This window comes from Falco punctatus (genome assembly GCF_963210335.1).
Source record: "Falco punctatus genome assembly, chromosome: 8".
Taxonomy (NCBI): domain Eukaryota; kingdom Metazoa; phylum Chordata; class Aves; order Falconiformes; family Falconidae; genus Falco; species Falco punctatus.
Window position 1 is genome coordinate 33,664,302 of NC_137588.1, and position 27,394 is coordinate 33,691,695.

At 43.0% G+C, this 27,394-nt stretch overlaps 1 protein-coding gene across 1 annotated transcript; it reads right to left on the bottom strand.

Moving 5' to 3' along the window:
• Nucleotides 1–6,745: 6,745 nt before the first annotated feature.
• LOC308068489 (5-hydroxytryptamine receptor 5A-like) lies at nt 6,746–17,995 on the bottom strand. The gene is made up of 2 exons (XM_080399202.1): nt 16,826–17,995; nt 6,746–7,564 (listed from the first exon to the last, which is right to left on the bottom strand). The coding sequence occupies exons 1-2, from the start codon at nt 17,606–17,608 to the stop codon at nt 7,232–7,234; spliced, it is 1,116 nt and encodes a 371-aa protein (XP_080255328.1). The 5' UTR covers nt 17,609–17,995; the 3' UTR covers nt 6,746–7,231.
• Nucleotides 17,996–27,394: the final 9,399 nt, after the last annotated feature.

The window sequence follows — 27,394 nt, forward strand, 5'->3', positions numbered from 1 at the left end:
TCATAAGGATGTTTTCATCTGTCACATTAAACAGCAGTCGGTAACATTTTGTTTTCCGTTGCTGCTTTTGGTAAGCTTGGTGTTTAGGTGTTTGGTACAAACTATCGAACCTTTTATATGCAGAGGAGGTCCATGGAAGGTTATACTTGTCTTCTATAAGCATCTGCTTACGATACAGAATTCTCAGCAGAGATGTACAATACCTGATTCCACTCCTTTTGAATATAACGGAAGGTTTGATATTAGCATGTGGGTTTATACAAACTCTGTAGCATTGCAAACGGAGAAGCATAGGCAGTTGTTAAGCCTTGCTGCATAAGGAGATCGTTGGTGCTCTGTCCAGGTAAAATGCACGCAGTGAGCTACCAGAACTGTGGTAGACCAGGTTCGGTGTGATGTACCCTCTCATAAATGAGACTCTGGCTTTGTGCCAAGTGGAACACCTTTCCTGTTCCTTCAGTACAAACAGAAAGAAAAACTTTATAATGAGCCAGCTTGTACCTTACTCCCCCATACTAGTTAGTGACTGAATATATACGGGCTGCTCCTCTTGTATCTATTCAAAAAGCCAGTCTTCCTAAAGCTGGAGAAATAATGAAGGCAAAATTATACTCGGAGTACATTCAAAGAAATCAAAAATTACATTCAGAGTTCCTTCAAAGCAGGATATTTGCACTGGGTGCTACTTGCAGACTTTCTGTAGTCAGCTTTGATATCAGGAGACAGTCTGCAGCACCAAGATAACCTGTCTGTGAATTCAAGCTGTGGTGTATTTGCATACCATGCACTTCTAAAGAAAACAAAAACTTGGATGGACATTTCAATTGGGTTTATGATTTTCATGAAAATTGCTTTACTATGGAACAGAATTTCCTAGGTAGGGTAAGTAATGAATTCACATGTAGAATAAATGATGTGATTTTGTTCAGTATAACACTAAATGCTTACCTGCTACACACATAGTCACCTGGAAACTTCAACATGGAATATAAAAACATCAGTTCCATTGCTCTAGCAAAGACTTGGTGATTTTGACAAAGATGTAAATCTGGGGTTTGTGAAGACCCAGTTTTTGCTCATAGAAAATAAATCTGAGTCCAGATTGTAACTTACCCTAATGAGTCCATTTCTTTCTACAGTAGATTGAAACCCAGGGCAGATGGACATTTTTATCTTTGCTTTCAGGTTCTAATGTGAAAAAGAGAGGAAAGAGGCTGGAGAGGTATGAAAAAAGTTATATCATATGTTCCTTGCTTTCTGCGGCAGGCTGTTTGTGCCGGGGGTATCATTTCTTCTGGGAGGCACCAAAATGAGAGAGGCACCTCTACTAACAGCCAGCTTTGTTCCTCCTGTGCTTAAGCTGATGACTGTCAGGCTTAGCCTCTAGATCAGGCTGTCCCCAGTCAGTTCTGGTGTGGAGGAACAAGTATGCGTCATGCTATGGCTGCTTGTGGGATGGGGATTTTGGGGAACCATATCCAAGATGCTTTGCAGTTATAAACATGACAGTCCTGCTAAACAGAAACAATTGAGTTAATTTTGGCTTTCAGTAAAATAATGACAGCTGTTTAACAAAGTGAAGGGCAGTGTCAGGAGGTAACTTCTAAGTGGAGCTTGCAAAGGAAGGAGAGCAGTGCTTTGAAGTGATTATTTTCCTTTGAGTCGGTAAGTTTAATGTGTACCATGTCTTTGTGGAGATGTAAAGTCTTTGCATAATTACTGCGTTCATTTTTTTGATCTACAGAATTAAAAATATTTTTAACGCCCACAGTTTGATTGGAGCTGTGCAGCTAAAGCACTAAATTCTGAGGGTGTAGATGCCTGTATGCAAAGGACTATACAAACCTACAGCAAGTAGAATCTGTCTTAATTCTCCATTTCAGCTGGTTGCGAGGAGGAGCTAAGAGTTTCCCAGAATTTTACCTCAGTATTGCTGATTTATTTGACTGGTTAAAGAGAAAGAGCTTGCCCTGTATTATTTTGCTGTTACCAGGCTTGTAAAATAACATTTATGCGGCTTGTAGCAAAACCTTTTTTTTTTTATTTGATAAAGCATGCTTAGAGCTTTAATTTGCATTTCAATAAATTTAGTCTGATACGCTGATGAGTGAAGTGCTGTGAAGTAAGTCAGCTCTTTGCTTCAGAAGCTGACAGACTCTGAACTTAAGGCATACACTTACCTTTTAGACCATGACAGTTTTCTTTACATGCAGTTCCACAAATGCATTTGTAAAATACCTTTTGAAAGGTCAGTCAATGACGTACACCTAATCCAAGCATGAAAAAATCCAGACAATCTTTCTGTTACAGTGTGTCAAAATGAATGGAGTACTGTACCAAGTCACTGCTGATTTGAATACAAGAAAATCTTTGAAGGCAAGAGAAGATGATCAGTATTTTTTTAAGGTTTCTTCCCTTCTTCATCTTTATCTCATGAAAAATCTGCATATTGAAGTGTGACCTTAGCGTGTAGGTTCGTGAACCAAACAGTATTTGATGGAAAAGAAACGCATGACATGCAAAAGCATTTCACAGTGTGGCAAAGTGGCACATTGTACTCTTTTGTGCTCCAGAGACAGGTATAGCCACCCATATAGGAAACAGCAAAACTTTCCTGAAGTTTCTTTAGGAATGTAAAATTACTTGCATGAGGGAAAAGGGTTTACTTTTTTTAGGTCCCACTGTACAGCTGCTGGTACTCATGCAAAACGGCTAGACAATTGTGCTGCTGGTACACCCACCTCCTGAGAGCCAGCCTTGCGAAGTCGGGCATGTTAAGTAGAACGTGGATGAGGCGATACACAAATCTTACTTGCTTGGGTGGTGGATGGCATACGCTTAGGGTAGTCTTTTTATCTAAAAAAACTTCATGGACACGAGCTTGTTTATTCATGCAGTGTCGGCACAGCTATGGCTGCAGCCTGTGTGGACTCAGCTGGTGGCATGGGAGCTGGGAAGGCTTGGCTCCCTGGAGCTGGAGGCAGGCGCTGCCCCTTCCCCAGCGTTCAGGCAGGGCTGGGGGCCACCATGCTCAGCAGCATGTTCCTGTAATCAGCCACTCTTAATACCTGGTGGCTTGGTGGCTGTGGTGTAGACTATAGCTTATGACGTACTGATCACAAGGGTTTGTAAACTTGTGTTCTCATGACCAAACCCTTCATCTCTCTCTTTTTTGCTTTTCTTTTTTTTTTTTTTCTTTTCTTCCCCCACCCTGTCAATCTTCATGTGGGAAAGGCTTGGGAATTCTTATGTAAAACACCTTTTTAGATGGTGAGGCTGAAGTACGGTTGAAAGATCAGGAACTCCTGGGTACAATAATAGATTACAGAAAATAGATTGTGGAAGCTGTAGCATGGATGTCAGTCTCTTGGAAAGAGGAGCACAGAAAGTTACTAGCATTTTCTGTTCACATCCTTTGATTTGTGTATGATCTGTGGATTCCAACAACACAACAAACTGAGGCCTTAATTTCGATATAGCTGCAGGGATCTCGGAGCCTTGCTGCAGGATACAGCAGTGCCTTTCTGCTGAGCAATAGTCGATAGTGAGTTCAATTATTATTTATTTTGGTTCACATGGGAGTTGTTAAATTTTCTGGAGTTTCTTTGGTCTGTCTTGAAGCCAAGGATAACCACACGGCAATAACCTAAGTTCTAAACTCTTAATGTTTGAAGTGGCAGAAAGAGGAATGCTTGCATGCTCGATTTTACTCTTTCCTCTTTTTTTCAATTAAAATAAAGTTGCAAGTTTTAATAATGGGAGTAATTAATCATAAAGTGTCAAGGGAGGCAGAAAATTATCCACAGTTCCAACTTTTTTTAATCAAGGTTGACGACTAGCTAAGAGTTCTGCTCCCACTGTATCGAGTTACTGAGTGTGGCACACAAATCTGTGAGTAAAACTGTGCTTGTGGTGCAGGCCAGGGGATAATAATGCTTTTTCCTGCTTTAAGGGGGAAGCAGCATCCAGCACGTGAGGCCATAACCCCAGGTAACAGATTTCTTTCCCCCAAACTAAGCTCAGATTCCATATGACTAAAAACCAGCGCTTTAAATCCTGAGTATGTGCCACAGCTTTTCTAAACACCAAGACAGAGCCAGTGTGGGAAGCCGATTCCGTTAGCAGCTTTCTAAAACCGCTGTAGTGAAATCAATCTGCTTGTTCATTGTCGCCTCTGGGTGAGCGTGAAGCCAGGCTGCTTTCAGTGGAGGCCTGTCATTCTGTAACAACCCACTGCTGTCACAGATGCTTGGGTGGGCAGAGCACTAAACTAGTTATCTCGATAACTTCTCACAGTATAATTACAGAGGCTCAGACTCACCTCCTAAGGAAGCTAAATTCATCTTTGAGGAGGTGGAGAGCTACACTGTATGCTATGCCAGTAGCCCTGCTACCAGTTCTCAAGCTAGCTGAAGATGGCACTGCTGCATCTTCAACATCTATGTGCAGCAAAACCAGTGCAAGCGTTCAGCCACAGCAAACCGCAGAGCAGCCGCCTGGCTTTATGGTGCCTTCACAAGTTCCAGATGCCAAGCCATGGTAAAATGTACCTTCAAAATCTGTGTCACTTCTTGGAAGGGTTCCTGCACCAGGACCAGAGCCTGTCCTTCTAGTCAGCTGGCACGTACAGTTGGGAGAAATCTGGCTGCTGCTGCTGCAGCCAGAGTATGATGGGCTTAACTTCAGTGCAGCAGGGCTGGTACTCAGTTTGCATGCTAGTAATGGCTTGTCTTACCAGGCAGACAGGGTACAGGCACTAAAATTTGGCCAAAGCATGATTACTGGCAACTTCAGGAGTGGCCACGTGCAGATCTGTATGCTTTCCAACAACCAGCTTAAGATGACCTCTTCATTTTCTCCTTCCATGTCATCCGTTTGGATTTTAAGGTGAAAAACTCAATTCACTTGAAAAATTCATCAATGGTTCTGAACAAGGCCTGCAGGTTTTAGTAACTTTCAGACTCTTAAATATATGTCTTCCTTCTGGTTTAATTAAGCCTCCAAACACTAGTTTGAACTGTAGCTATTCCATATGCAGGCAAATTGAGATTCACAAGGGAGTTTTTTTAATTTAGCATTTAAAAGTCTGACCCGCTATCTAACAACTCTTTCAAATTCTAGGTTATTAAAATGTTTTAATTCTCACTGAAAGTGAGAGGTGAAGCATCCTCGGCAGGTACGTAAGATACACAGGTGGCTGTGGCTGCAGACACAGCAGGTCACACTGGAATTTCTTGGCACTGCAAGGTGTGAAGTACTGCAGTGCCTGGCCTGGCCATACACTGTGCTAGTGAGATGAGGCTGGGTGGTTCCCTTAAGGAACTGGAGGAATGTGTGCTTTGAGGTCATTAAATCACTTATTTAGAAAGGAGACAGACCGAGGCAATTTCTAAGTTGCCCATATACCTGGCATTAAGCTCAATTTGACATCACCAGGTACACCAATCATTTCAGGCTACACTGCAGCAAATGCTGCATCATTCATCAGTTTTTTGTTTTTCAGAATACACAAGCTACTTTGATAAAACCTCTCTGACATGGCTGTTAAGTAGGTCAGTTCCTAGCTGATGGAAATATGCCGAGCTGCCATTGCCTGTGAGAGACTGCCAGGACACCGAGAATTTGGTAGGAGTTTCACAGTCAGCACTCGCATCCACACGATGCCCGTTAGTCTGGTGACAGTCAGAGATGAGGCTGAGTGTGATATGCTGCAGTGAGATCAAGATACGGTGTTTGCCCGAGGGTATACTTCTAATCAAAGGCTTACTTAAGCAGCAGCAAACACAAAACTGGCAGAGAAAGGCAACATGAAAGGTTAAACCTCAGCTCCAAAAGCAGTTGTGATGTTGTCCAGCGCCATTGCAGCCGTTTTGCCCTTACCTAAAGAAGCTTTAGGAGAACATAGGAGAGGGTGCTGGGACTCTGTCAGTAAAAAAGCTGTCATGCTAAAAATACTTCAGAGTTGCTGTCGGGCTCCCCCCTGCCTCAGGGAACGGGAGGAAGTAAAACTCCCTAGAAGAACAAATACAGAGAGATGCTTGGCAGTATGCATGGAAATACTTATCTTTTAATTTATTTAGGTATATCCCATTGGGACAAGTGTTTGTTAGAAACTATTAGAAACAATTTCAGGCTTGGTTTTGAGTTAGTTATTTTGGAGTGTTTGGAGTCACTTAGACCTGATGACCTCAATCTTTTTCTTACAGCAGGAGGTAGTTGATGCAAGCTGATAAATTGTGGACTTCACTCAGCAGGGTGATGAGCACATTTATGGGGCAAGGACCCCAGACAGTGCAGTAGAGATAGCCACCTACCACTGCCACGCAGCCACATGTTGCTGAATGAAGACAACGTTTGGCATTTGTCACATAAATGCAAGCTTAGTTTTATGGTAGCGTGAAATAATAATGCATACAGTCCCCTTTCACTTGGCAGTATCAGGTGTCTATTTTGAGCTCACTTAGGTTTCAGAAAACAGGGAGAGCTTAAGCCCTGCAGAGGGAGAGTACAACGCAGGTGAAATCTCCTGTGCAAGCAGTGAGAGGACATTCTCAGTAGCTCTGAACAATTTTACCTGTGGCTCTCAAACTTCACTTAACCCCAGGGGATGTAACTGACCTGTATTTCACCAAGATGTCCTGTCAGGCCTGCTGCTTGCTGGACATCATGCAGCCCTTCAATCACGCTAGAGTGGTTTCGAGCTGCTTAGTCATCCCTTTTAATTTGACATCAATTCAACAACTAATCGAACACAGCATGTTTATTCCCTTCCAAATAAATCTCAAAAATGAAGACAGCATCCTGCCCCTATCACAAACATTTCAGTACCGCTCAATTAGCAGTTCCCACTGATGCCTTTGCTAATGATGAGAGCACCATAGCATGGCACCTGTAGCTGGTTAGATGAGATCGGGTCAGTTAGATTTGACAGTCATGGTATCAGACACATACAGTGCAGACCTGAACACATGTTGATTCAAAGAGCAGACGGGAGGTATTCACTGCTTCAGTCTTCTTTGCCAACCCTGGAGCAGGATGTATGTATTTCCAAGGAGAAACTGTAAACTCTTGGTAGGTTTATATCCAAGTATCTTCCATCTTCTTTTTCATTGTTCCTAAATACCCTCAAGTAGCTCTTGCGCATGAAAGCTGTACATACCGCAGGCATGTTTTCCTCGGGAAATCTCTGCATTATGCAATAAAGGAATCATTTTCTCCTCTGTGCCCCCTTTTACTTCTGCTTTACAAAAAGGTTCTTGAAGGCATTGTTGTATTTTTTGTTAAATGCTGTATAAATGAGAGGATTAAAGAAAGAGTTGGAATAGCCAAGCCAAAGAAAGATGCTTTTCCAGACGGGTGGGATGTTGCAGGAGCAGAGGGGACTTATTAATTCTGTGATGAAGAAAGGGATCCAGCACAGTACAAAAACTCCAATTAAGATGCCAACCATCAGAGCTGCCTTTTTCTCTTTCTGTTCTCTCCATGTTTCTCCATCTGTCTGGAAAGTGATAGCTGCATGACGAGCTGTAAACACCATCTGTGGTTCATGTGAAGCTTCCTTCACCTCAAAACAAAAGCAAACATGGATTCTTACCAAGACAATTTGTTTGAGTGAAGTATTACTTTTAAATGACAGCACGACATCTGTGCACCTACCACAAAAGGCCCCAACTCTGTTCCTTCCAAGCTAAAAGAAAGAAAATGCCCCAGAGTACCAAAACTACCAGACTTCTCATTATGTTGGAAAAGCTGCTGAGTGTGACTGACAAAGCTAAATAAAGAGTAACTGATGCCATATGTGTTGTGGGTATTGTTTTTCAGTTTATTGGATGCCTTGATACCTGGTGGGAAATTGGCTTGTTAAGGAAGGCTAACAAAGGCATGTGCCTTCTGCCCAGCCCTAGACTAGACTCTCCTGCGCTGCTACGTGGCCCTTAGGGTTTCTCAGGCCTGAATCATAAATGAATTTCATTCCACTGCAGGCCCTTTGGGTCATTTCCCTAAGGGAGAGACCTGCAACAAATGCCTGCTGCTCTTTGACTACAAGATAAAACTATTTCCTTTGGTCTAACCGCCTGGATGCAGAACTCAGAATTCCATCTCTGGTGGGCGCAGGAGCTCGGTACAACCGACCACTTGTTCTACAGAAGAGACAGAGTATACCCCAAAAACCCCTCAGCTAAATCTGCAGGGAAGTTTTTCCATCAGAACCCTTTTTAATGAAAGAGTGGGATTTTAATTAAAGGAAAGTTTTAAGAAATGTGCCTGATCTTTCAAAAATGCCAATATTTCATTACCCACCCAAAAAAAATCATAAATGGCTGAAATAAAACTGAATGCTTTGGAAATATTTCAGTGCAAAGTAAACCCATCAACAAAAGCCCCTTATGAAAGACAGAACTCTGGTGCCTTCTGCTCTTCCTTGACAGAGGCCATCTCATCACAGGCACTTCTGTCTCCTGGAGAGGGACAGCGCAGCGGTATTGCACCAGCTGCAGGCTGGTCACAGTTCCAACTCAGTATATGACAGTGGGAGCACAAGGATGGACCTGAAATGACATACCCTCAGGCACTGTGCCACGATTTTGAATTAGCTTATAAAACAGTAGTAACCAAAGAAAAGTTTTGCTGGAAAAGCACCATTTTCTGGTCCTCATTTTCCGTCTTCTGTCACCTGTCCTTTATTTCACCCAGATCTACTTGTATTCTGGCAAAAAGTATTCCATTGCCAGAAAACCACCATTTCAATCAGCCTTCAGTTCAAACTCTGGCTTCAGCAGAAGTTACACACAAGAAAGGAGAACATGTCAGCTAGTCCAGGCTGCCGGCAGTGCCTCCTGCCTCCTCTCCGGCTACAGGCAAGACGCTGGTCTGGGTGGTGAGTACAGCGCAGTGCTCTGGACGGCAGTGAGACTGTGGCACAAGTTATCAATGTGCGTAGAGCCCAACCAGAAAAAGATACTCCCTTGTGATTTTAGTCTGAAGATTAAAGTACAGGCTTCAAGTTCTTCTAGGCATTGCAATTACGAAGACAGCGCAATAAAATGAACAGTTTAAGGATGCAACCTGAGGCTCTACGATTTGCCTAAGTGATAACTCACAGGCACTGCAAGACTTTGACACCACTCCAAAGATGGCTTGTGGTTATGTTAGCTACATATTGCACATGCACATGTCACCTTTGTGCAAGCTCTATAATACATGGAAGGCTTCCATTTAACATGAGCACAGCGACTCAGAGAGGGAAGCGCTGGCAATGGCGAAACTATCACTCTTCAAGACGGATATCCCTGTCTTCACCCTCAGACATGAGACATGGCTGCAGGATGTAAGAGCAGCAAATTATGGGCACAGGCAAATAATGGAGGAAAATGAAAATCACATCTGTCCTGACAATTAAAATGGGACACCCCTCATGTAGCAAGGATCACGCCATTTGTCTGCAGAAGGACTTGCTCTGCACATCCTTGATCACACTCTGCAAAAAGGAATGAATGTATGACATGAGGACAAATTTGTGACAAGCAACCCTGAAAGATTATGTCTTAGCCCTGAGGAATAGCTACATAACTATGCCTCTTGGGAAGAGCCATACAAAGGACTTTGTCACTAGCATCGGGCATAGGTTAGTACTATATTTAACCTTCAACTCTTACTCAAAACATAGAGCTTGCAGTGTTCCATCATCAAATCACAGCCTTTTCTTTTTGGTACTTCAGGTTTTAGAAGGCTTGTGACTGAACTGCAGAATTTACTAGCAGCAACTCTTTTATCACTTAGTCACATATTGTGAGAAAAAGTTTTAAAATTTATTTTGATAAAAGATACCACAGTCCTTGAGTGTTTTCCCTAACGAAGCATGCATTTACAGCCTGCTCAAGCTCCTACTGAGATCAGAGAGTCTTCACAAACTCCACTGGTTGTTAGATCAGGCCTCTGAATGCTAAACAGCAAGTGAAAATAGATTGTGGTATTTTCTGTAAATTACAGGACAGCAGTGGTCTTCCTATCTACATAATTTCTACTTTCTCTGTTGCCACAGCTATTTTTTCAGTTATTTTTTTTATTAGTTCTGCCTAGAGCTACTGAATAATGTTGTAATAACAGCAATAATAATAAAAGTGCAAAGAGCAGCCTGGCGCTTCAGGAAAAATAATGGGATCTCTCATGGAACCTTCCATTAAGTAAACTGTGTAAATATCCCTGGCCGACTGGAGATATTTTGCTTCAAGTTTCCATAAGAAATCCTTTGAAAAGGCTATACAAAATGTTCTTGAAAAAGTAACTGGTATCCCTGCTCAGTAAGGTCCCTCAAGCTGTGCCTTCAGCAGGATTTATACAAGCATTTAAACTTTGGAAGCTGCATAAGAGCTCAGCCTTCCATGATCATCAGTGTCTAATGCTCACCCCGTACGTTGTTTCCAGCTGAGTGGCTGCACATGCCACGTACAACCCTCCCCGAGCTGGCCCTCCATCAGGCTCGCCTGCCACAACTGCCTCTCGGGCATTCCCAGCACCGGGTACCGTTCCATGTGCCAGCCCCAGCGTGAGCGCTGCCGCTTGGCAAACCTTTGATCCACTGCCCAGCTGCTCCTGGCGTGCACTGTCGCAGAAGGGACCAGACCTTACGGAGGGTTTCTAGCGAGGCCCTGTGCTCAGTGCTCCTGTGCTCAATGCCCCTGTAAATGCATCAGCTTTACAGAACTGTGCTCCCTCCCTGCCTGGTGGCCACATACACCTGCTACAGCACCACCAGCATCTCATCCCTGTTGTGGGACTGATTCATCAGGGGACAAGTCCACTAGATTTTTAAAGTTACACACAGTTTTAAATGGGAAGCGCCTTTCGTATCAGAAAATATGTATCACTGCAGACTGCAAAACTGAGAAAGTCCAACCTTTCATTATAATTTCAATTTATTTTTTTTTATTGTTATTGCTCGCTATATGATTTCCTGCAGACCTGACTCATCTCCCTGGCCTGGTCTTTGCAAGATTATCCTTGCTACAACTATCAGCCCCCAAGACCAAGTCAAGGCTGTTTGTTAGAAGCCAACCCACACAAAGTACTTGGAAAGTAAATTAGTCTACTACAGGCAAACTGTTGCAATACACAGTGCTGGCAGAGGAACCATGCTGAGGGATTCCCCCTTACGCAGGAACGGGGTAATCCACTGTAATTTGGCATTGTCTGAACAAGAGCACAAGCCAAAAAGATTACGTAGCTGCTTTCCAGCCTTGCCAGTTGTGGTTTTCTTGAACTAAACACAGCTCTGACTATACCAAAACTGCAGTTTCCAGTGCCAATCCTTGGAGGCTTTGCAAGGCTCCAATTTCTAACCTAAGTGACAATACCTGACCAATATCCCTGTGCCACACAGAACAAAGGACAAGCCCAGTATAAAACCTTTCCCCCTTTCTGGGCCTACTGATGAGCACCAGCGAACAGGCTGTGACAGGGAAAAGGTGGTCACAGACTGTAAATTAAAGCAGTCCATGAAGATACCTTAGTTTATACCAGGGACATTGCTCATATGTGAGCGTCTCTGCACAGCGTTGCACACTGTTCTCACGCAGTGCTAGCAGCACCCTATGCCCCAGGCACAGATCTCCTTCCATCTGCCCAGGCACTGCTCCAGGAGCTGCGAGTCAGGACCAATGGGGGAAAAAAGCTGGTATGAGAAGACTGCTACTCTAAATCCAGAATCAGGTTCTGAAATCATGAAATCGGCTATTTCCAGGACAACAGGCTCTGAGAAGCGCAGAGATGACTGCTTTCCAGTGAGAGTATCATGAAGAGAGTAAAATGAAGGAAAAGATCTCTCAAGTACATATTCTTCTACAGACACAAAGGAGTTCAGTTTTAGAACTCATTCTTCTGTACGCTGATCAGCAGTTACAGTTCAATGACACTTCTGTTTGTCCCCAGTAAAATACTACTACTGAATGGCTGTACGTCCCCAATTCCTGTGCTCCTAAGCAGCCTTATAAAAAACGTGCCACCGAAGAGTTTCTGATGAAATCCCTTGATTTAAAATGTTACTTGTAGCTTTAATGATAGTTATTACTGGTCCTTCGTGACAGGTACCGTGTACGCGCTTGTACTGTACCTCCAGTGACTGCAATAACAAAACAACAGTAAAAGATGATAAACATCAATAAAATCTGGCTTACTACCACAAATTCAGAGTTTTGCCTGTTACAGTGTGATTCAGTGAACATCATGATGGCCTCAGTGCAGCTTTGGCATACTTCTTGCTCTTTTGAACAAGAACACGAGAAACTGAAATGCACAGCAATGGATCAAAACAGGAATGTCTTCACTTTCTTGGATGGTCCACCAATATGACAAACGGTATGTCTGATAGAGAAAAGGACACCTGCTTTCTCTCAAAGGATTTTCTTCTGCTGTAAGCAGAAATAGCTGTGCACTTCTCCCAGGAAATCACTAGCCACTTTGCTTTGCTTCCTGCCTGACCTTTCTGCTATCTGACATCTGCTGCCACTCTTCTGGACAGTTGCACTTTTTTTCCTGACCCATCTCTTTTAGTTGTACAGAGGCAGAAATAAGAGTGACAAGGCCTGTGACTCCCTCAGAGAAGGAGAATCTGTTTTCTCTCCCATATTGTCTGGATTGGTTATGTGGGTTGGAGAGGCTGAACAGGACAAGCTGCAGAACAGCACTGCACTGTTGGAGCTCTGGGGCCTGACGCTACCTAAAGTAGGAGGCTCAGGGGGGACCTTCTGGCTCTCTACAGCTGCCCCAATGGAGGTTGTAGTGAGATTGGGGTCAGTCTCTTCTCCCAGGGAACAAGTGATGGGACAAGAGGAAATGATGGCTTCAAGTTGCCCCAGGGGAGGTTTAGATTGGATATCAGGAAAAGTTTCTTCCCTGAAAGGGTGTCAAGCACTGGGACAGGGTGCCCAGGGAGATGGTGTGTTTAAAAACGTGTAGATGCGGTGCTTAGGGACATGGTTTAGTGGTGGGCTTGGCAGCCCTGGGTTAAGGGTTGGACTTTAAGATCTCAAAGGTCTTTTCCAACCAAAATGATTCTATGACTCTAGGTTTGGATCAGTGCCTAATTACTCATGCACTATACAAGGTCCTTTGAGAGGTGAAAAAGAAAAAAAAAACAAACCAAAAGCCACCAAAAAAACCCCCAACCCTCAACAGAACTTGGTTTTTAATGCCTCACATGGAAACGTAATCCTGACTCTGCAATTGCTACATGTAAGTAATCCTGACATTCAGATTCTGCCATCCTTGGTTTTGCTGGGAAAAACCTATATGCTGCTAGTGACTTCAGTTATTTAAAAAGACACTACCCAGCAGCATCTGCTGCTTTTCAAGCAGTCTCGTTTAGTTCAGTTGGACTATTTACAGAGAATTATTACCTACTGTCAACAAGGTGTGATAGAGTATAGCTCTCTGTCAGTGATGGCATGTCACTAGTATTTTTTACGAGGGCTACTCACATCAGTATTGAATCTAAAATTCACTTTATAAGGAGATTCATAATTAGCAAGCAAATAATTGTAAAAGCACCTGCCTAATTTAGGGTCCCAATTCTGTAAATTTTTTGTTTCAGGGAAATGTAAGAAACAACCTTTCATTAAAACTAAAAGCACCTCAGATGTTTCATGTCCATCTCCCTCACCTGAATTTTTTTCAAAGACTTGTGTTTTTCAAAGACACAAATAAAGTCTTAACCAAAATTTACTCAAAATAGTTATTTTGTAACTATTCTATTTTGCACTTCTGTAAGACTATAGAAACATAAGGTATGTATGCCAACTGTCAACTCGGAGACAACTGTCCTTTCTCTGTGTAAATAGGTATCTATATACACATACATATATACACAGCAGCCATTTGCAAAGCACTTTGGTGCCTGGTTCTGTTGGCTGAAAAGCTCGGTGCAAAAACATCAAGGTACCCTCACAATCGTTCCACTTGATGCATTAGTTTCTTCAAGACATTTCTACTGGTGTATGAGTACTATGACCTCAAATCTTTTCCTCCTTAAATTAACTTGCTAGAATTAACCAGCTACACTGCTGGGTATACCTCAGGCAATAACCTGCAGCCCTAGCATGCAGCTGCAATCTAGTGCTACCTGACAGCAAATATCAGAGTGCAACACAGATGTCTCTCTCAGCAGGGATCACTGCTGTTACTGCTCACCCCCAGCCTGGGAAGCGCTGCCAGCCTTGGCCATCAGGTGCCAAAAGCCCCTCTAATGCTACTCAGATCACCTAGTGCAGGGCACCTGGGGTGAGAACTAACACAGATGCAGAGGGCACTTCACACCCAGAGTCACGGTGACAAGGAAGCATGTTGCAAGGGTGAGCATGACAGGTGAGCATTCTCAGAGAACAAAGGGATGAAAGAGAGTAGAGGTAGGAGAGACACTAAAGTAGAAAGAAATTGAAAATTAAGAGTGAGTTGATGGGTAGAACAAAAGAAGTGGAACAGAATTTGCTCCATCAGAGATTACAGTGACAACCTAACTACCCCTGCATGTGGAGAAGCAAAGCTGGATCACCTCACCAAGTTAGCCGCATCCCCTGGCAACGTTAGATTTGCGTTTGCAAGAGTTTTGCCAAAGGAACAGTAGTGCTGTGTTTGAAGATTCTTCTCCAGAATTCACTGGGGAACTGCTACTGTTCCTGTGGACATGATAGATCCTGCTCCAAGAAGCTTAAATAAGATCAGGATAAAACTTGGTGAGTAAGTCTCAGTCTCTTAACTTAGAAAAAAAATTGGGAAGAAACGCATCCCAAATGCCAGCTCCCTTGATCCACAGGTTTTTTTACTGTACATGTGTGCAGCTGGGCACCAGCCAGCTCTTCCTTTAGGTGAAGAGTAAAGGTTTGCATCTGAATTGCAGGTCTTTTTAAGTTAGCAAATTGAAGCTGCTGGGACAATGCAGAAGGTTGCCACTACATACCAATTGCAGATTCAAGAATCACTGTTATAAAGGGAGAAGTTCATATGCCAATCACTGCCAATATAAGAAATACCACGAACTACTGGCTTGAGCATTTGCTGGGACTGCAATAACAGCTACACTGGCAACCCCTTCAAAATGGGTATTCAGCTCACACTGACAGGAGCTGTTTTGTCAGTATAGCTTAAACCAGCTCCTAGACACTGCATCAGCAAAACCCACTTACCTGCCCACCTAGCTGTGCCCACGCAAGGGCTTTTGCAGACAGAACTATGACAATTAGGAACTAGACTTTTTCTCATTAAAACTGACATACCAACAATGTGTCTCTGTACAGGCTAAAAATTAAGCAGCAGTGCCTCAGCTCATTTAGCTTCCCAGAATTTTATATTCCAAACAACTAGTCCTGTACGAGTATGTGTGTGTGTAAAAGATAAACCATGCAAAATGCAAACCCACTACAAATATTAAGTTAATGTATAATCTTTAAAAGCACAAAAGCTAACTGAAACCAGTACATTCATCATACTCAAAACAACTTGGAAAGAAACCTGGTGCAAAGCCGGGGATGAAGGCCATAGGAAAAGAAACCTGCCACTAGAGGCGACGTTCTCATCTTTTCTAACACATTTTATGCTTTTGCATAGAAGACAGGTTCAAAAATCAATTTATATTAAAACCATCTACAAGGCATTATGATCCAAATCTGCAAGTCCGACCACATATAATTGCCAGTGCTGTCATCTCTCGCTAGAATCAGGGGACAACCTACAGATACTTATTTGTGACCATAATAACATGTTTCTTAGGACGACTCCAAATCAAAGTTAGAGGTATTTAGCAAAGGAGCGAGGCTCTGCAGGATTAGCCCCAGTTGAACAGAAACGTTCCACATCTCTTCAGGTATCTCCAACATCCACACAGCTCATCTTTTGTTACTGGGAAGGGACTGGACTTAACAAGTACAACATGCAATCACAAAAACACACTGTAAAGAATCATTTCCACACGTAGGAGTGAGAGTAAGAGTATGTGACAGAAAGCAGGGAGAGTTTACCGAGAGCACTACCTTGGTGACATGGCACGGGTGAGAGCGGCATCATGCAGAGAGCTGGACTTCACAGGACGTGAGGGGCCAACTCCAACCCTTCAGCAGGGACACAGCCTTCCCGTCAGCCAGGGGTATCCCCGAAACAAGACCTCCCACATGACTAGGGCTTTGTGGGATTAGGGCAGTGTTTGGGGCAAGAAGTAGAAGGGTGTGGGTTTTAAGACAGCTGGCAATTTTTAAACAGAAACAAAATCACTCATTGCTTGAATACTAGGCAGTGAGCCGTATGCTCCCAGTATTCAAGGTAAAAGAGTCCAAGCAGGTAAATAAAGTGTGTAATTTGCTTATTAAAATATACGCCGACACTGATAGATCCCACACAAAGTCAGTGCCGGTAGATAAACGTGCATGCATTAACTCTGTGCAACGACCTTGGGATCTGCTTGTGTCTTTGTTTACCCCATCAGCACTGTAAAAAAACGAAGAGGAACAAGCCCCAAGGAATGGATAGTTCAGAATGAAGAGACGACTTTTAAATGGCTCTCCAGGCTGGCAGCGAATGCACCTGTCACTTACTCTTACGGCACACTTAAGAAAAAAAAATAAAATAATAGAACTCCGAGGGTGGCACGTTTTGACTGGCTGATTACCGCTCACATCCAGCCTGCAACAGAGCAGGATTCCCACCGGAGCACCAGGGCACGCTTCAGCTTTCTCCCCCTGCCAAGCCCCCCGCTGCAGGGGGCACGGCTGGGAGCAGACAGAAGCAGGAGCGCAGGTGCCCGGGGTGGCAGAGGGGGCTCTCCCCCCGTTCCCCTCCTTACCTGGGCAGCCTCGGGCACGGGCACCACAGCGTTCCTCCTGCGGCCCCCCCCGCGGAACCTGGCGGCCTTGTAGATCTTCCAGTAGACAAAGAGGACCACGCAGAGAGGCAGGTAGAAAGCCCCACCAGTGGAGACGATGGTGTAGGAGGGCTCCTGGCTGACCTGGCAGCGCTCCTGCTCGGGGCTGTAGGTCTCCCCCCAGCCAAAGAGGGGGGCAAGGGAGATGGCGGCGGAGAGCACCCAGGTGAGAGTGATCATGAAGTTGGAGATGCGGCGGCGGGTGACCAGCGTGTACTGCAGGTGGCGGGTGATGGACCAGTAGCGGTCCAGGGCAATGGCAGTCACGTTCCAGATGCTGGCCGTGCAGCACAGCACGTCGAAGCAGACCCAGACGAGGCAGAGCTCCTGGCCCAGCCGCCACCGCTGCCCGGCCGACAGCTCCTTCACCAGGCTCAGCGGCATCACCAGGGCCGCCACCAGCACGTCCGACACTGCCGTGGAGGCCACCAGGTTGTGTGGCACCCGGTGGAAAGCCTTCACTCGCAGGATGGTGGCCAGCACCAGCAGGTTCCACAGGAAGGTGGCCACGGTCAGGAGCACCAGCAGGGTCAGGACGAAGATGGTGAAGATGGAGAAGGGCTCCCGGCCCCTCCACGTGCTGCCGCCCACCAGCGCCGAGGCAGCCGAGGAGGCGTTGGTGTCCCCGTTGGCTGACGAGGCGTTGGCACCCACGCTGGGCTGACACTGGCCCCGCGGAGCGCAGGGGCTCAGGGGCTCTGCCATGCCTGGGGGGGGGGGTCGGCCCCTCGCCACCCCGGCACACGAGCGCTCTGCCCCCGCTGCACCGGCCCCGCTGCCGGGGAGCGGCCGAGCCGAGCCGAGCCGAGCCGAGCCGAGCCGAGCCGAGCCGAGCCGAGCCGAGCCGAGCCGAGCCGAGCCGAGCCGAGCCGAGCCGAGCCGAGCCGAGCCGAGCCTGCGCGCACCCCGCCGGCACTGGCCGCTCCGCGCACGTAGCGGGCGGCTCGGCGGGACGGCGGCGAGGGGCAGGCACCGGGGGGCGGCACCGCCGCTCCTGCCCCGCCCCAGCGGCCGCCTCGGTGACGGTGGCGTAGCCCCTCCGCGGCGCCCGGGACCGCGGCGGCGTGGCGAGAGGCGCCGCCTCCGCCGGCTTCCCCCACGGTCCCCCCTCCCCCCGGGGCGCCCCCTCTCCCCGCGGTCCCCTCTCCCCCCGGGACGCCCCCTGTGCCCCCTGCCCGCCTTGCTCCCCTCAGCGCTCCCGCGCGGCGCCGCCTGGCCTGCAGCAAGCGGCCCCTTCCCGCCGGCGCCGCCTCCGAGGTTGGTCACGGTTTTCGTACCGAACACGAGTTATTTCTAGGGTGCAGCACATAAATAGCATTTTTCCTGATTTTAAAAAAAAAAAAAAATCAAGACTCCCTGAAATACTCTTAAATTTCTAAGTGGCCGGGAACATCACTATCTTTCTGTCTGTTTCAGGCAGATTCACGTCAGTTTCTTTACTAAGGGCACCTGCCCAGCCTCTGAGAATGTGCCTTTCCCCTGGCCCTTTCCAGCAACTACCCTTAAAATCAAGATGTTTCAAAAATAATTTTAAACCTGTTACACAACCTCTTTTAAGTCTGTAAGAGATACCAACAGGGTGGTACGTATGAGTAATAAATGGTGACAAGTAGCGTGACAGGATCATATAGCAATCGGAGTATTTAAGGTGTGATTGAGGTATTGTATCTAGGGTCTTTGGGAGGTATCCTTTACCCCAGCCTGCTTTCATTCCTGGGGTCGTTTACAACCCATAACCCAGCATTTCACCCCCTTGCTTCCCCTTAGTCTATTACCAGGGCAATTCCAGTGGGAGCTGCTGGAAAACACAGGCTCTTTTTCCTTACCAGGTCATACGGTACTGTTGAGAGATCTCCAAAGGAGTTTGAAGTTGTTGAACGCCAGTAAATAAGATAAAGAAGGTCAGTGAAGTTTGTTTCCTTGCAAATAGCGGCACAGCCACAATCACAGACTGTAATGGGGAAGCTTGGGGACAGGAGGTTGGCTGCTCGTTTTTGAGGTAGGGAAGGAGTATTTTCTGGGTCAGAATAGTTCCATCTAAATGAATGCTGCTCAAGTTGACATTCTTCACTTGCAGTCACATTTGCTGAAGAAACAGCACTGTGACAAAATACAAACCTCCCTCAGCACCGTCTGACAAAATACAAACCTCCCTCAGCACCACTATGTTAGCCACAGCAAGCAGGGTCCGGCTTGCCTTGCTCAGGCGTTTCAGCTTCAAAAGCTGGAACAATGATGAAATATTATAGCAATGAAAGAAAATGACTGCAGTCAGAACAACCAGGCTGTTTTGTTGGTTAACTTTTGGATGCCACTTCACTCATCAGGTGAGCAATAGAGCAAATAAATCCTTTCCCAGGCTCATAATGCAGACATGATTTTAGTTGTTCTTTTCTAGTTATTCTAGTAAGTGCTCTAGCGTAAGCCAGCAGCAAAGAGAAATCTGCATTACTTACCATCTTTTATTATTAGGAGAAAAGTATTTCCAAGTGCTAAATGTCTTGCATTTTGCCACTTGAGTTTGCAATAGGCAGAAACTGACAGAACTTGACAGAAAAAGCCTTTTCACAGTACTGCTGCACATTAAGCCTAAAGCAGCATCTGAAACAATTAGACACTGGTAAAAATCTGTCAAGGTTGGCAGGACATGTGACTGCTTCACAAGCAGCTTTGCAGGCTTTGTCTTTATATGGTTTTCTAATTTGCGTCTCCTTTTGTTAGTGAACGCCACTTCTAAAATGCCAGCTAAAGAATTACTGAACAACAATTTATTCCTTTAAAAAGCACCCAGACCTAAAAGCAGTAAGGGAAGCAAGCAGATAAAAAAGCCCTTCAACTTCTAAATGTTTCAACAATTGTCAGTCCAATTCTGTGAACTTAATAAAGGAATAAAAGAATCTTGTCACAATTTGAATAACCCCACTATTAAAGAAAGACTGCAGACAAAGAAAACTCAGACTAACTGCAAATGTTTTGTGTTTAGAGGCACAAATGGGCCAGGATGTGATCTGTTTGTTCCTACTCCTGCAGGAAATGAGGTTCTTTTCCTTGTGTGAGGGTACTTCATTTGTGGGTTGCAGACTATGTGTGGGCCACCATTAAAGCAGCCCAGATAATCTCAAAAATCTTCCTTTCCTAGAAGCTGTGTGCCCCCATCCCTTTACTCCTATTTATTATGTGTATGTTACATGCTGCATCCTGGTAGTTACATTGCAGTTCACACATCAACTGCACTGAAATCTCCCACTTTTTCCTTCTGCTGAAATAAATTAGTCTTTTAATATAGAGGCTTGAATAAAGTCTCAAGGGAATTTATTTTTCCTTGATGATTACCCCACTGCTGTCTTGTCCTGTGAATGCAAAGGCTTAGTGCTCCTCAAAGATTGCTATGGCAACACATTACAATGTCTCAGAAACCAGTGTATACTTTTAAAAAGAGAAGAGGGAATTTTAAAAACCAAGGAGACTTGCATGTATTAATGTATTCTAAATAACAGAAAAGCAAATAAATATTGCATGAAATGTGGAAAAAAAACACACCAAGAGACAAAACAAAACTAAAACCTACTTTTCTTTTTCTACCGAAACTAAAGGAGGAGCTATTTTACTTTTTTGTACAGTTACAGTATTACAAGTGGCTGTCACATTGAAGTGCAATGAAAACAATGAAAATCCTTTGTTTCATTCACTGATACTTTTCAGTGACTTCAGACACTACAGTCTGCATCTTCGTAGTTTCTTTTTTCAATGAACTATAGTGGTGTGTATCCTCAAAAGGTAGCTGGTATCACCAACTGTTTCATTGCTCTTAAAATAACCGAATCAATATGTGACTAAGGACTTGCAGCTAGATGACAGAACAACAGTAAATAAAAAATAACATCATGGATGTTTGGAGCTTTGTGGGCTAAGAAGTCCAAGGGATGCAAAACGCAAAAGGGTGGAAAATAGTAAACTACTTACAAGTCTTAACAGTTGAAATCTTCCTTTGCATCTGTTCTTGCTTTTCCCTGGTGACCTGGGAATTACTGCATAAAGGACTTGTGACAGAGGTGAGGAATTGCAAAACATATTTCCTAGCCCTTACCACCTTACCAAACACCACCTGCAAGACTCGCTCTGCTGGCTGCCAGTGTTGAATCTACTCAGACTCGGTCTTGCCATAATTTTATTTTTTTCTATCAGTCTGAAAGTTCTGAACTTAGCTTAAACCTCCCTGCACCCTTAGAATTCCTGTCCAAGCTCCCCTTTGTACAGTTGTGCTAAAGAAGCAGCTGTCTTCACCAGACAGCAGCTACCCAGGGCAGCTTCATTGTAGCTCTCCATTTTCAAGCACTTTCAAGAACTTATGTTGCTTAGGAATGGCTTTGGAGGATGACGATTCATACAGATAACAGAATTTCAACTCATTATGTGAAGTGATGATGTATTTTTATAGAAAATACATAACATTTAAATACAGGTTACATTTTTTCAGAAGTTTGCTTTTATCTGTTAGAGATAGAAGCAGATTATTTCAGACCATTATAAAGGAGCTACACTGAACTTAACTGCTTTGACTAATTTTCTATTTTTTGTTTTAGATACTAAGTCCTATGAGAGCTTCTAGTAGATGCAGTTTTATTCCATCCTCTGTTCTCTGCTAGCTCTTTAATAGAAAACCAGCCTCCTTTACAAAGCATTTTTCAGAAAACTCAGGTCATATAAATCCTGCAACTAATCTGATAAATACCTAGAAAAAAATTCACCTCAAGGGAAAAACAAACCCTCAAAGGCCTTTTGACAGCTGGTTCCTTATTTTTGATTGAAAATATGATGGAGCATCTAGATGTCATATAAATGCTAGCTAGTATGGATTTTACTAATAATAAGCAAATCTTTCACAGAATACTTCTCATTCAAATACCAGTTTTATGTAACCTATGAGGATGTAAGCCACTAAGTGGAAGGTCTGCAAATACAAGGGGCAGAAAGATCTGTATAGCTAATGAATTAGGTTTGCCACAGGGGTGCGTGCGTTTGTTAACAGATAATGAGCCCTAACACAGCAGAGGCCGACACATGAGTACAAAGGGGATTTATATAGTAGCAGGTTTGTTAACATTAAGCTTTGCTCCTGTTGGAGAGGCCACATAAAACAAACCCTCAACTAATCTATAATTCAGTAAAACTGATTTGTTTGACCTCAACTATTGGCTTCTGCTACTGTCAATAATCTTCAGGAGGAGCCAGACTTCTCTTTTTTTTTTTAGTTATCATTTTGACTATGTACAAGAACAGGGCTTTCCACTTGTAGATTTTAATATTTGTGTCCATTTCAAAGTTAGTTAGGAATCTACATCCATTGATTTCTATTTCAATTGGTGTTCGAGAAAGTTGTGGTGCCCAAATGCCAAATGCCTTTGATTCTTGTTCTAGCTCACTTCAAACCTGCGCAGCAACTCTTTTCACATTTGTCTTAAGTTTGGTAGAAACAGCCTTCTTTCCTTGGACAAAGTGTTCACAAAACGTTCCTCATGTGGGCCACCTATCACTACTAATTAACTCCAATGTCATTATAATGTGGAATGAACGTAAAGCAAGGTCATTGTGTGAATTTATCACAAGTACAAGTCTGGAATATGCATGTGTGTGGTTTATTTCTCTGTGCAATACTTCTGAATGGACAAATTTCATACCCATACTCAAAGAATTCTTTGGATGAGTTTAAGATTAATTAAAATCTGTACACCTTATGGATTACCTTGCACCTGAAATAGCATTGGTGTGGCATCACCTTGAGTAGAGGATCACTGCAGGTCCCCTCCAATTAAAAATATTCTATTTATTAAGTAACTTCCTTATTTATAAATAATCCTTTGCTGAATTTATGTAGAAAGTGGGACAGAAAATTATGGAGACTTTACATAAAGTTATAGTAGCCCATACTTGCAAAGCACCAGAAAAAAAACCAATAAAATTTTGCAATGAACTAGAAAATACAATGTTTAAGTAGTCATTTAACACTTCATATAGTTTTGTTACAGGCCATCTGCAGCTAGGGCTTGGTACAGGTCAAGGATTCTTTTTCTAGTATTAAAGAATTACCTCTTTTAGTACTACAAGCCGTTTGGCTAACTTTTCTTCTGCCACATTTAAGAGAGAAATGTAAAGCTATCAGTGAATACAATTTTTATGGAAATATGAAGTTACTTCATGGTGGCTTTTTTTTTTTTTTTTTTAAAGCAATGTAATTTTAGGGTTACATTTATGCTTTCAAATTACATTTTGTAGGTATTGGTGTTACTATGTACCTTCATAAATTCATTCTCAGGTCCGTTTAATAACAATTAAAAGAAAGGTGCCAGGCAGAACTTACCTGCTACTCAAGTCTGCTTTCCCTTCCCATACAGAAAGGATTTTAGTAACTAGAAGTGACAATATATCAAGAACACCTATCCAGAGCTTGTAAGGAAGACTCAATAGGTCCTACAAATTCACATTGTCTGTCAACCCCTGTGAGCAAACATTTAGGTTCAGTTATGTAGAGTAACACATACAATATTCATGTAATTCTCAACATTCGTAGGTGATTGCAACCACTCAGAGGAGCTCAGAAAGCTCGGAGCATCTAAACATCTTTAGATGACAGCCAAAATAAAGAGAAACATTTGGAAGAACTTTTGGAACTGTTATACAAGATTTTGCAGAGTCTGTAATTTTCTTCTTTTTCATTTTGACCAACTGGGAAAATACAGGAGATGGCTGTTTTTCAGTGTTGTAGCTTACAAAAGTGTTTGGGAAGATAGACTGCTATTGTACAGTGTGCTCAGATATTTTTTTAAAAAGTGAATGCAGTTCTTAAGCTAGATGACACCGATATAACAAAGTGAGCATGTGTCTAGACAGCACCCCGATTTTTCCATTTGTCTTCCATTCTCTCAGTGGCATCCTTCCTATACCTCTCCTCACAACTCCATATCAAAAGCTTATCACAGTGGCTAAAGAAAGAGAAAAAAAGGTAATCTTTTCCCCACGTGGCTGTGCAATAAAGAGATTTGACACAAGCAACATTATAGTATTTATGACTTTGATGCAAGCCAGCAAATTTTTTAGAAGCAAAGAGCATTCCAGTTGAAAAGGCTGTATTCTTATTATCATGGCTCAACATCTTCTATAAATCTAGGGCAAAAAGTAGCATCAAAAACAGTTGCATGAATTCTCTTGTCAGGACAAACAACTAAAATCCTGAGGAAACCGAACTAGTACAGCAAACGCCAAGAGCACACTGATTTTACTTTGCATGCCTAGCCAGTTTATTCCAGGCTTCTTTCAGCATTGTTAGTTTGAACAAAATACCAGCCCACCTCTTAAGGGCTAATAACTGGCTCTTTTCTAGTTGTTAGGTTTTTAGATCTCTGTAAAAGCCCTTGTTAAGTTTTGGGGGGGTTGAATTGACTGGACAACCATCCTCTAAACAGAACATTGGTAGAACTGGGGGGGGAAAAAAAAAAAAAAAAAAAAAAGGAAAAAAAAAAAGGTCACACACCTGTGCTGTGCCCTGTCAGTAGCCAGCCTTCCTTCACAGTGGGAAGAAATTGGAGACCTCTACTAAAAAAAATGTGTGTTTTTGTTTTTTTTTTTTTTAATCACATAGTCCTTTTCACTCTTCCTGTGAGAACTTGCTTCCCCTAAGCCTTAGATTACTGGCTTGAAAGCAAATCATTACAGTACCTAAAGCTTACTTAAACTGAGTCAATTCATACGTGAAACAAAAAGGCTAATTACTGCCAAAATATAAACAACTTATTCACCGCAGACCTACATAGATAGCATCTCACCCAGTTCTCAAGTATTCTTGCTCTGTGCTGTCAGTAAACATGCCCTCTAGCCGCGACAAATACGATAGCAACACTTTCTGACTAGTCTTATGCTTGTCTGTAACTCGGCAGCGTTATGGCACAGGAAACTCGTATCATGACAAGATTTTTCATGATTATGAGCAGTAGGCTCAGCAATGGAATTCTCCTTTATGGGCCTGTTCCAGGAACTGTCAAAAAAATCTTCCAGTTCATGCAGGACAGTTTTGATCACCCTCTTAAGTGGTTTAAAGAGTCCAATTTCTTTGTCAAGGTTCTCGGATAAAGAAGGCAGTTTCTCAAGGCACACAATATTAGTCCCCAACCTATCAGTCACTGTTATGAGACAAGCCTTGAGAGTCTGATGGCTGAGGTCTATTAACTGCTCACAAGATTGATAACAGGGTAAGTTGCAAAGGAAACAGATTTCCAATCAGTTTGACAATCTTTTAAACTTCTTGCAACACCATAGTAGAATAGATGCTGCCTGATACACACAGATATTTCATCAGAAACTATTTTTCACTTATGATTCCATAAACAAAAAGAAAGGTAACTGCATCTGCACAACCCAGGAAGCTGGAGCCCTGTTCTTTCAATTCCCACTTAGTCTCAGCTCAGGAATTTATCTTCTGCTTAATCAGGAAATTACAGCATAAAATAGCAGACTATGTAGCTACTACAGGCTGGGCTGCTGTTACATGTTTGTTTATGTAACAGCATTAACTTCTTTTTTTAGGGTAAGCTAGTACTACTCTAGACCAACACCATCCAGTCTTTTCATCTCCTAGATGAGATCACTTCAAAGATTTTTTTTGTATTACGGTATATAAGAAAATGCAAATCAAATATACTAGGGAGTTGTGCAGACTTGTGCCAAACTCCTGTTTTTCAATTGTCCTTGTTTCAGACTTAGAAACTGACAGTGCCTCAACTCTTCTGCAAAAATTAGGTGGAGCTGGAGGTTGTCCAGCTGCTGGGAAAGCAGTCAGCTTTCTGCTCCCAGAACAAGGAGCAACAGAAAAAAGCTGTTCTCTGCGAAGTAGATTTTTGCCTACAGAGCAAAGTAGCCCGAATTCTGATGGGCTTTTAAACCCAACCAGTTCTGGCTATGCAGCACATGGTCAGACAGGTGGTCACTGACTGTGCCCATCATCTCAGCTTTTTTCCTGTTCCAAACAAATACTCCACACTACTTCATTCACACTGCTTGTTCCCATGTTGTGGTTATGTGGGATCTTTACAGTGGTTTACTGTAGCTTTGCTTACATCTCTTTCCAAGTAAATGACTTTGCAGTTCATCTCAGTCTGTCAGAGTTAATTTCACTATAATGTAAGTTAATTCCCATACTGTAACTGCACAGCTTGCAGATGTAGACAAAACCCCTTAACTGTATGATGCTGTAGATCTCAGAGGAAATTCTTAACATGTGCTATTAATGAACAAGCATGAGAACTATTTTGACATCTATTATTTATAAATATATAAGAAATCCCAGAATCAAAGATTAGAACGCAATGCCCAGGCATCACCTGCTTAGTATTGCTTACCCTTCAGAGCAGATTTTGCTTTTTCATTGCAACTCTGGAAGCACAAGACACTCAAATCCTAGTAACAAAATTAATCTACTTAAATATTTTGACCTATCAGAAGTTCTTAATATCTGACCAATGTTATTACGAGTTTTGAAAAGTCCATTAGGGCTTAAAGTCAGTTGTTTCATAGAAAAGGGAAAAAAAAGGCAAAAGGCGGCAACACAGTTCTAAATGATGAAAGCACTGGAACAGAATGGTCCTAAAGTTTTCCCTAAAACCCAATCCGGTTTCTCCAAAGACCAAAAGAAAGTTCGCCAGTGTTTTTCTGCAATACTTCCAACACACATACCATAGTTTTAAATCTGACATGCTACTTCAAAAGACCTAAGGAACAACAAACAGCCCATTTCATACTGGAATAACTACATATGCTTTTGTATTTATAATTGGTCCTGGATTACATTTTAGATGTAAATTAAAAGCTGTTCTACTGTAATCACACAGGGCCCAGATTTCTGGATTGTGACATTTCTTTTCTTGCATTGACAGATTTTTAAAGTACTATTGCCCACCACCACTGTAGCCTTGTAAGAACATACCTACCTCTACAATTGTAGATATGAAAACAATACACGTAATAGACTCTACTTTGGCCCAAATGTATTCTTTTTGTACTTGGTCTCCACTTTTCTTCTGTTTGCAATGTGTATTCCCCTCCTCTTCCACTGCAGTCTTTCTATTTCTCCCTCAAAATATTCTTCAAGTGTATTTATATCCCATTTCACTAACCGAGTCTCCCCACCCCCTCAATCCTGTGGTAGTATCTTGGACCTAATAAACTAATACTAAGAAACAATTCACTTTTGTATTTACAAGAAACTAGTGCAAAAACTCTCACTGCATCAAGGTTATGGAGCATTTTAAAAAAACAGTATCTGGGCTAAGTGCTTCAATTTATGCAATTTGTGTTTCTTGATTCTTTGCATATTCATAAGTGAGTACACTAGACTACCAGATTGATAAATTCAGATTTAAAGAGAACAGGAAAGAAAACCAAACTAGAATGTTACCATTTTATCACAACATTAAAAGAAACAAGTGTTAAGCATGTCTCAGA

Coding starts and splice junctions, on each gene's coding strand:
- LOC308068489 (XM_080399202.1), bottom strand. CDS start 17,608: ATGGCAGAGCCCCTGAGCCCCTGCGCTCCGCGGGGCCAGTGTCAGCCC. Junction 7,565..16,825: donor CCGTGCCCGAGGCTGCCCAG/GTAAGGAGGGGA, acceptor TTTTGTTTTGAG/GTGAAGGAAGCTTCACATGA.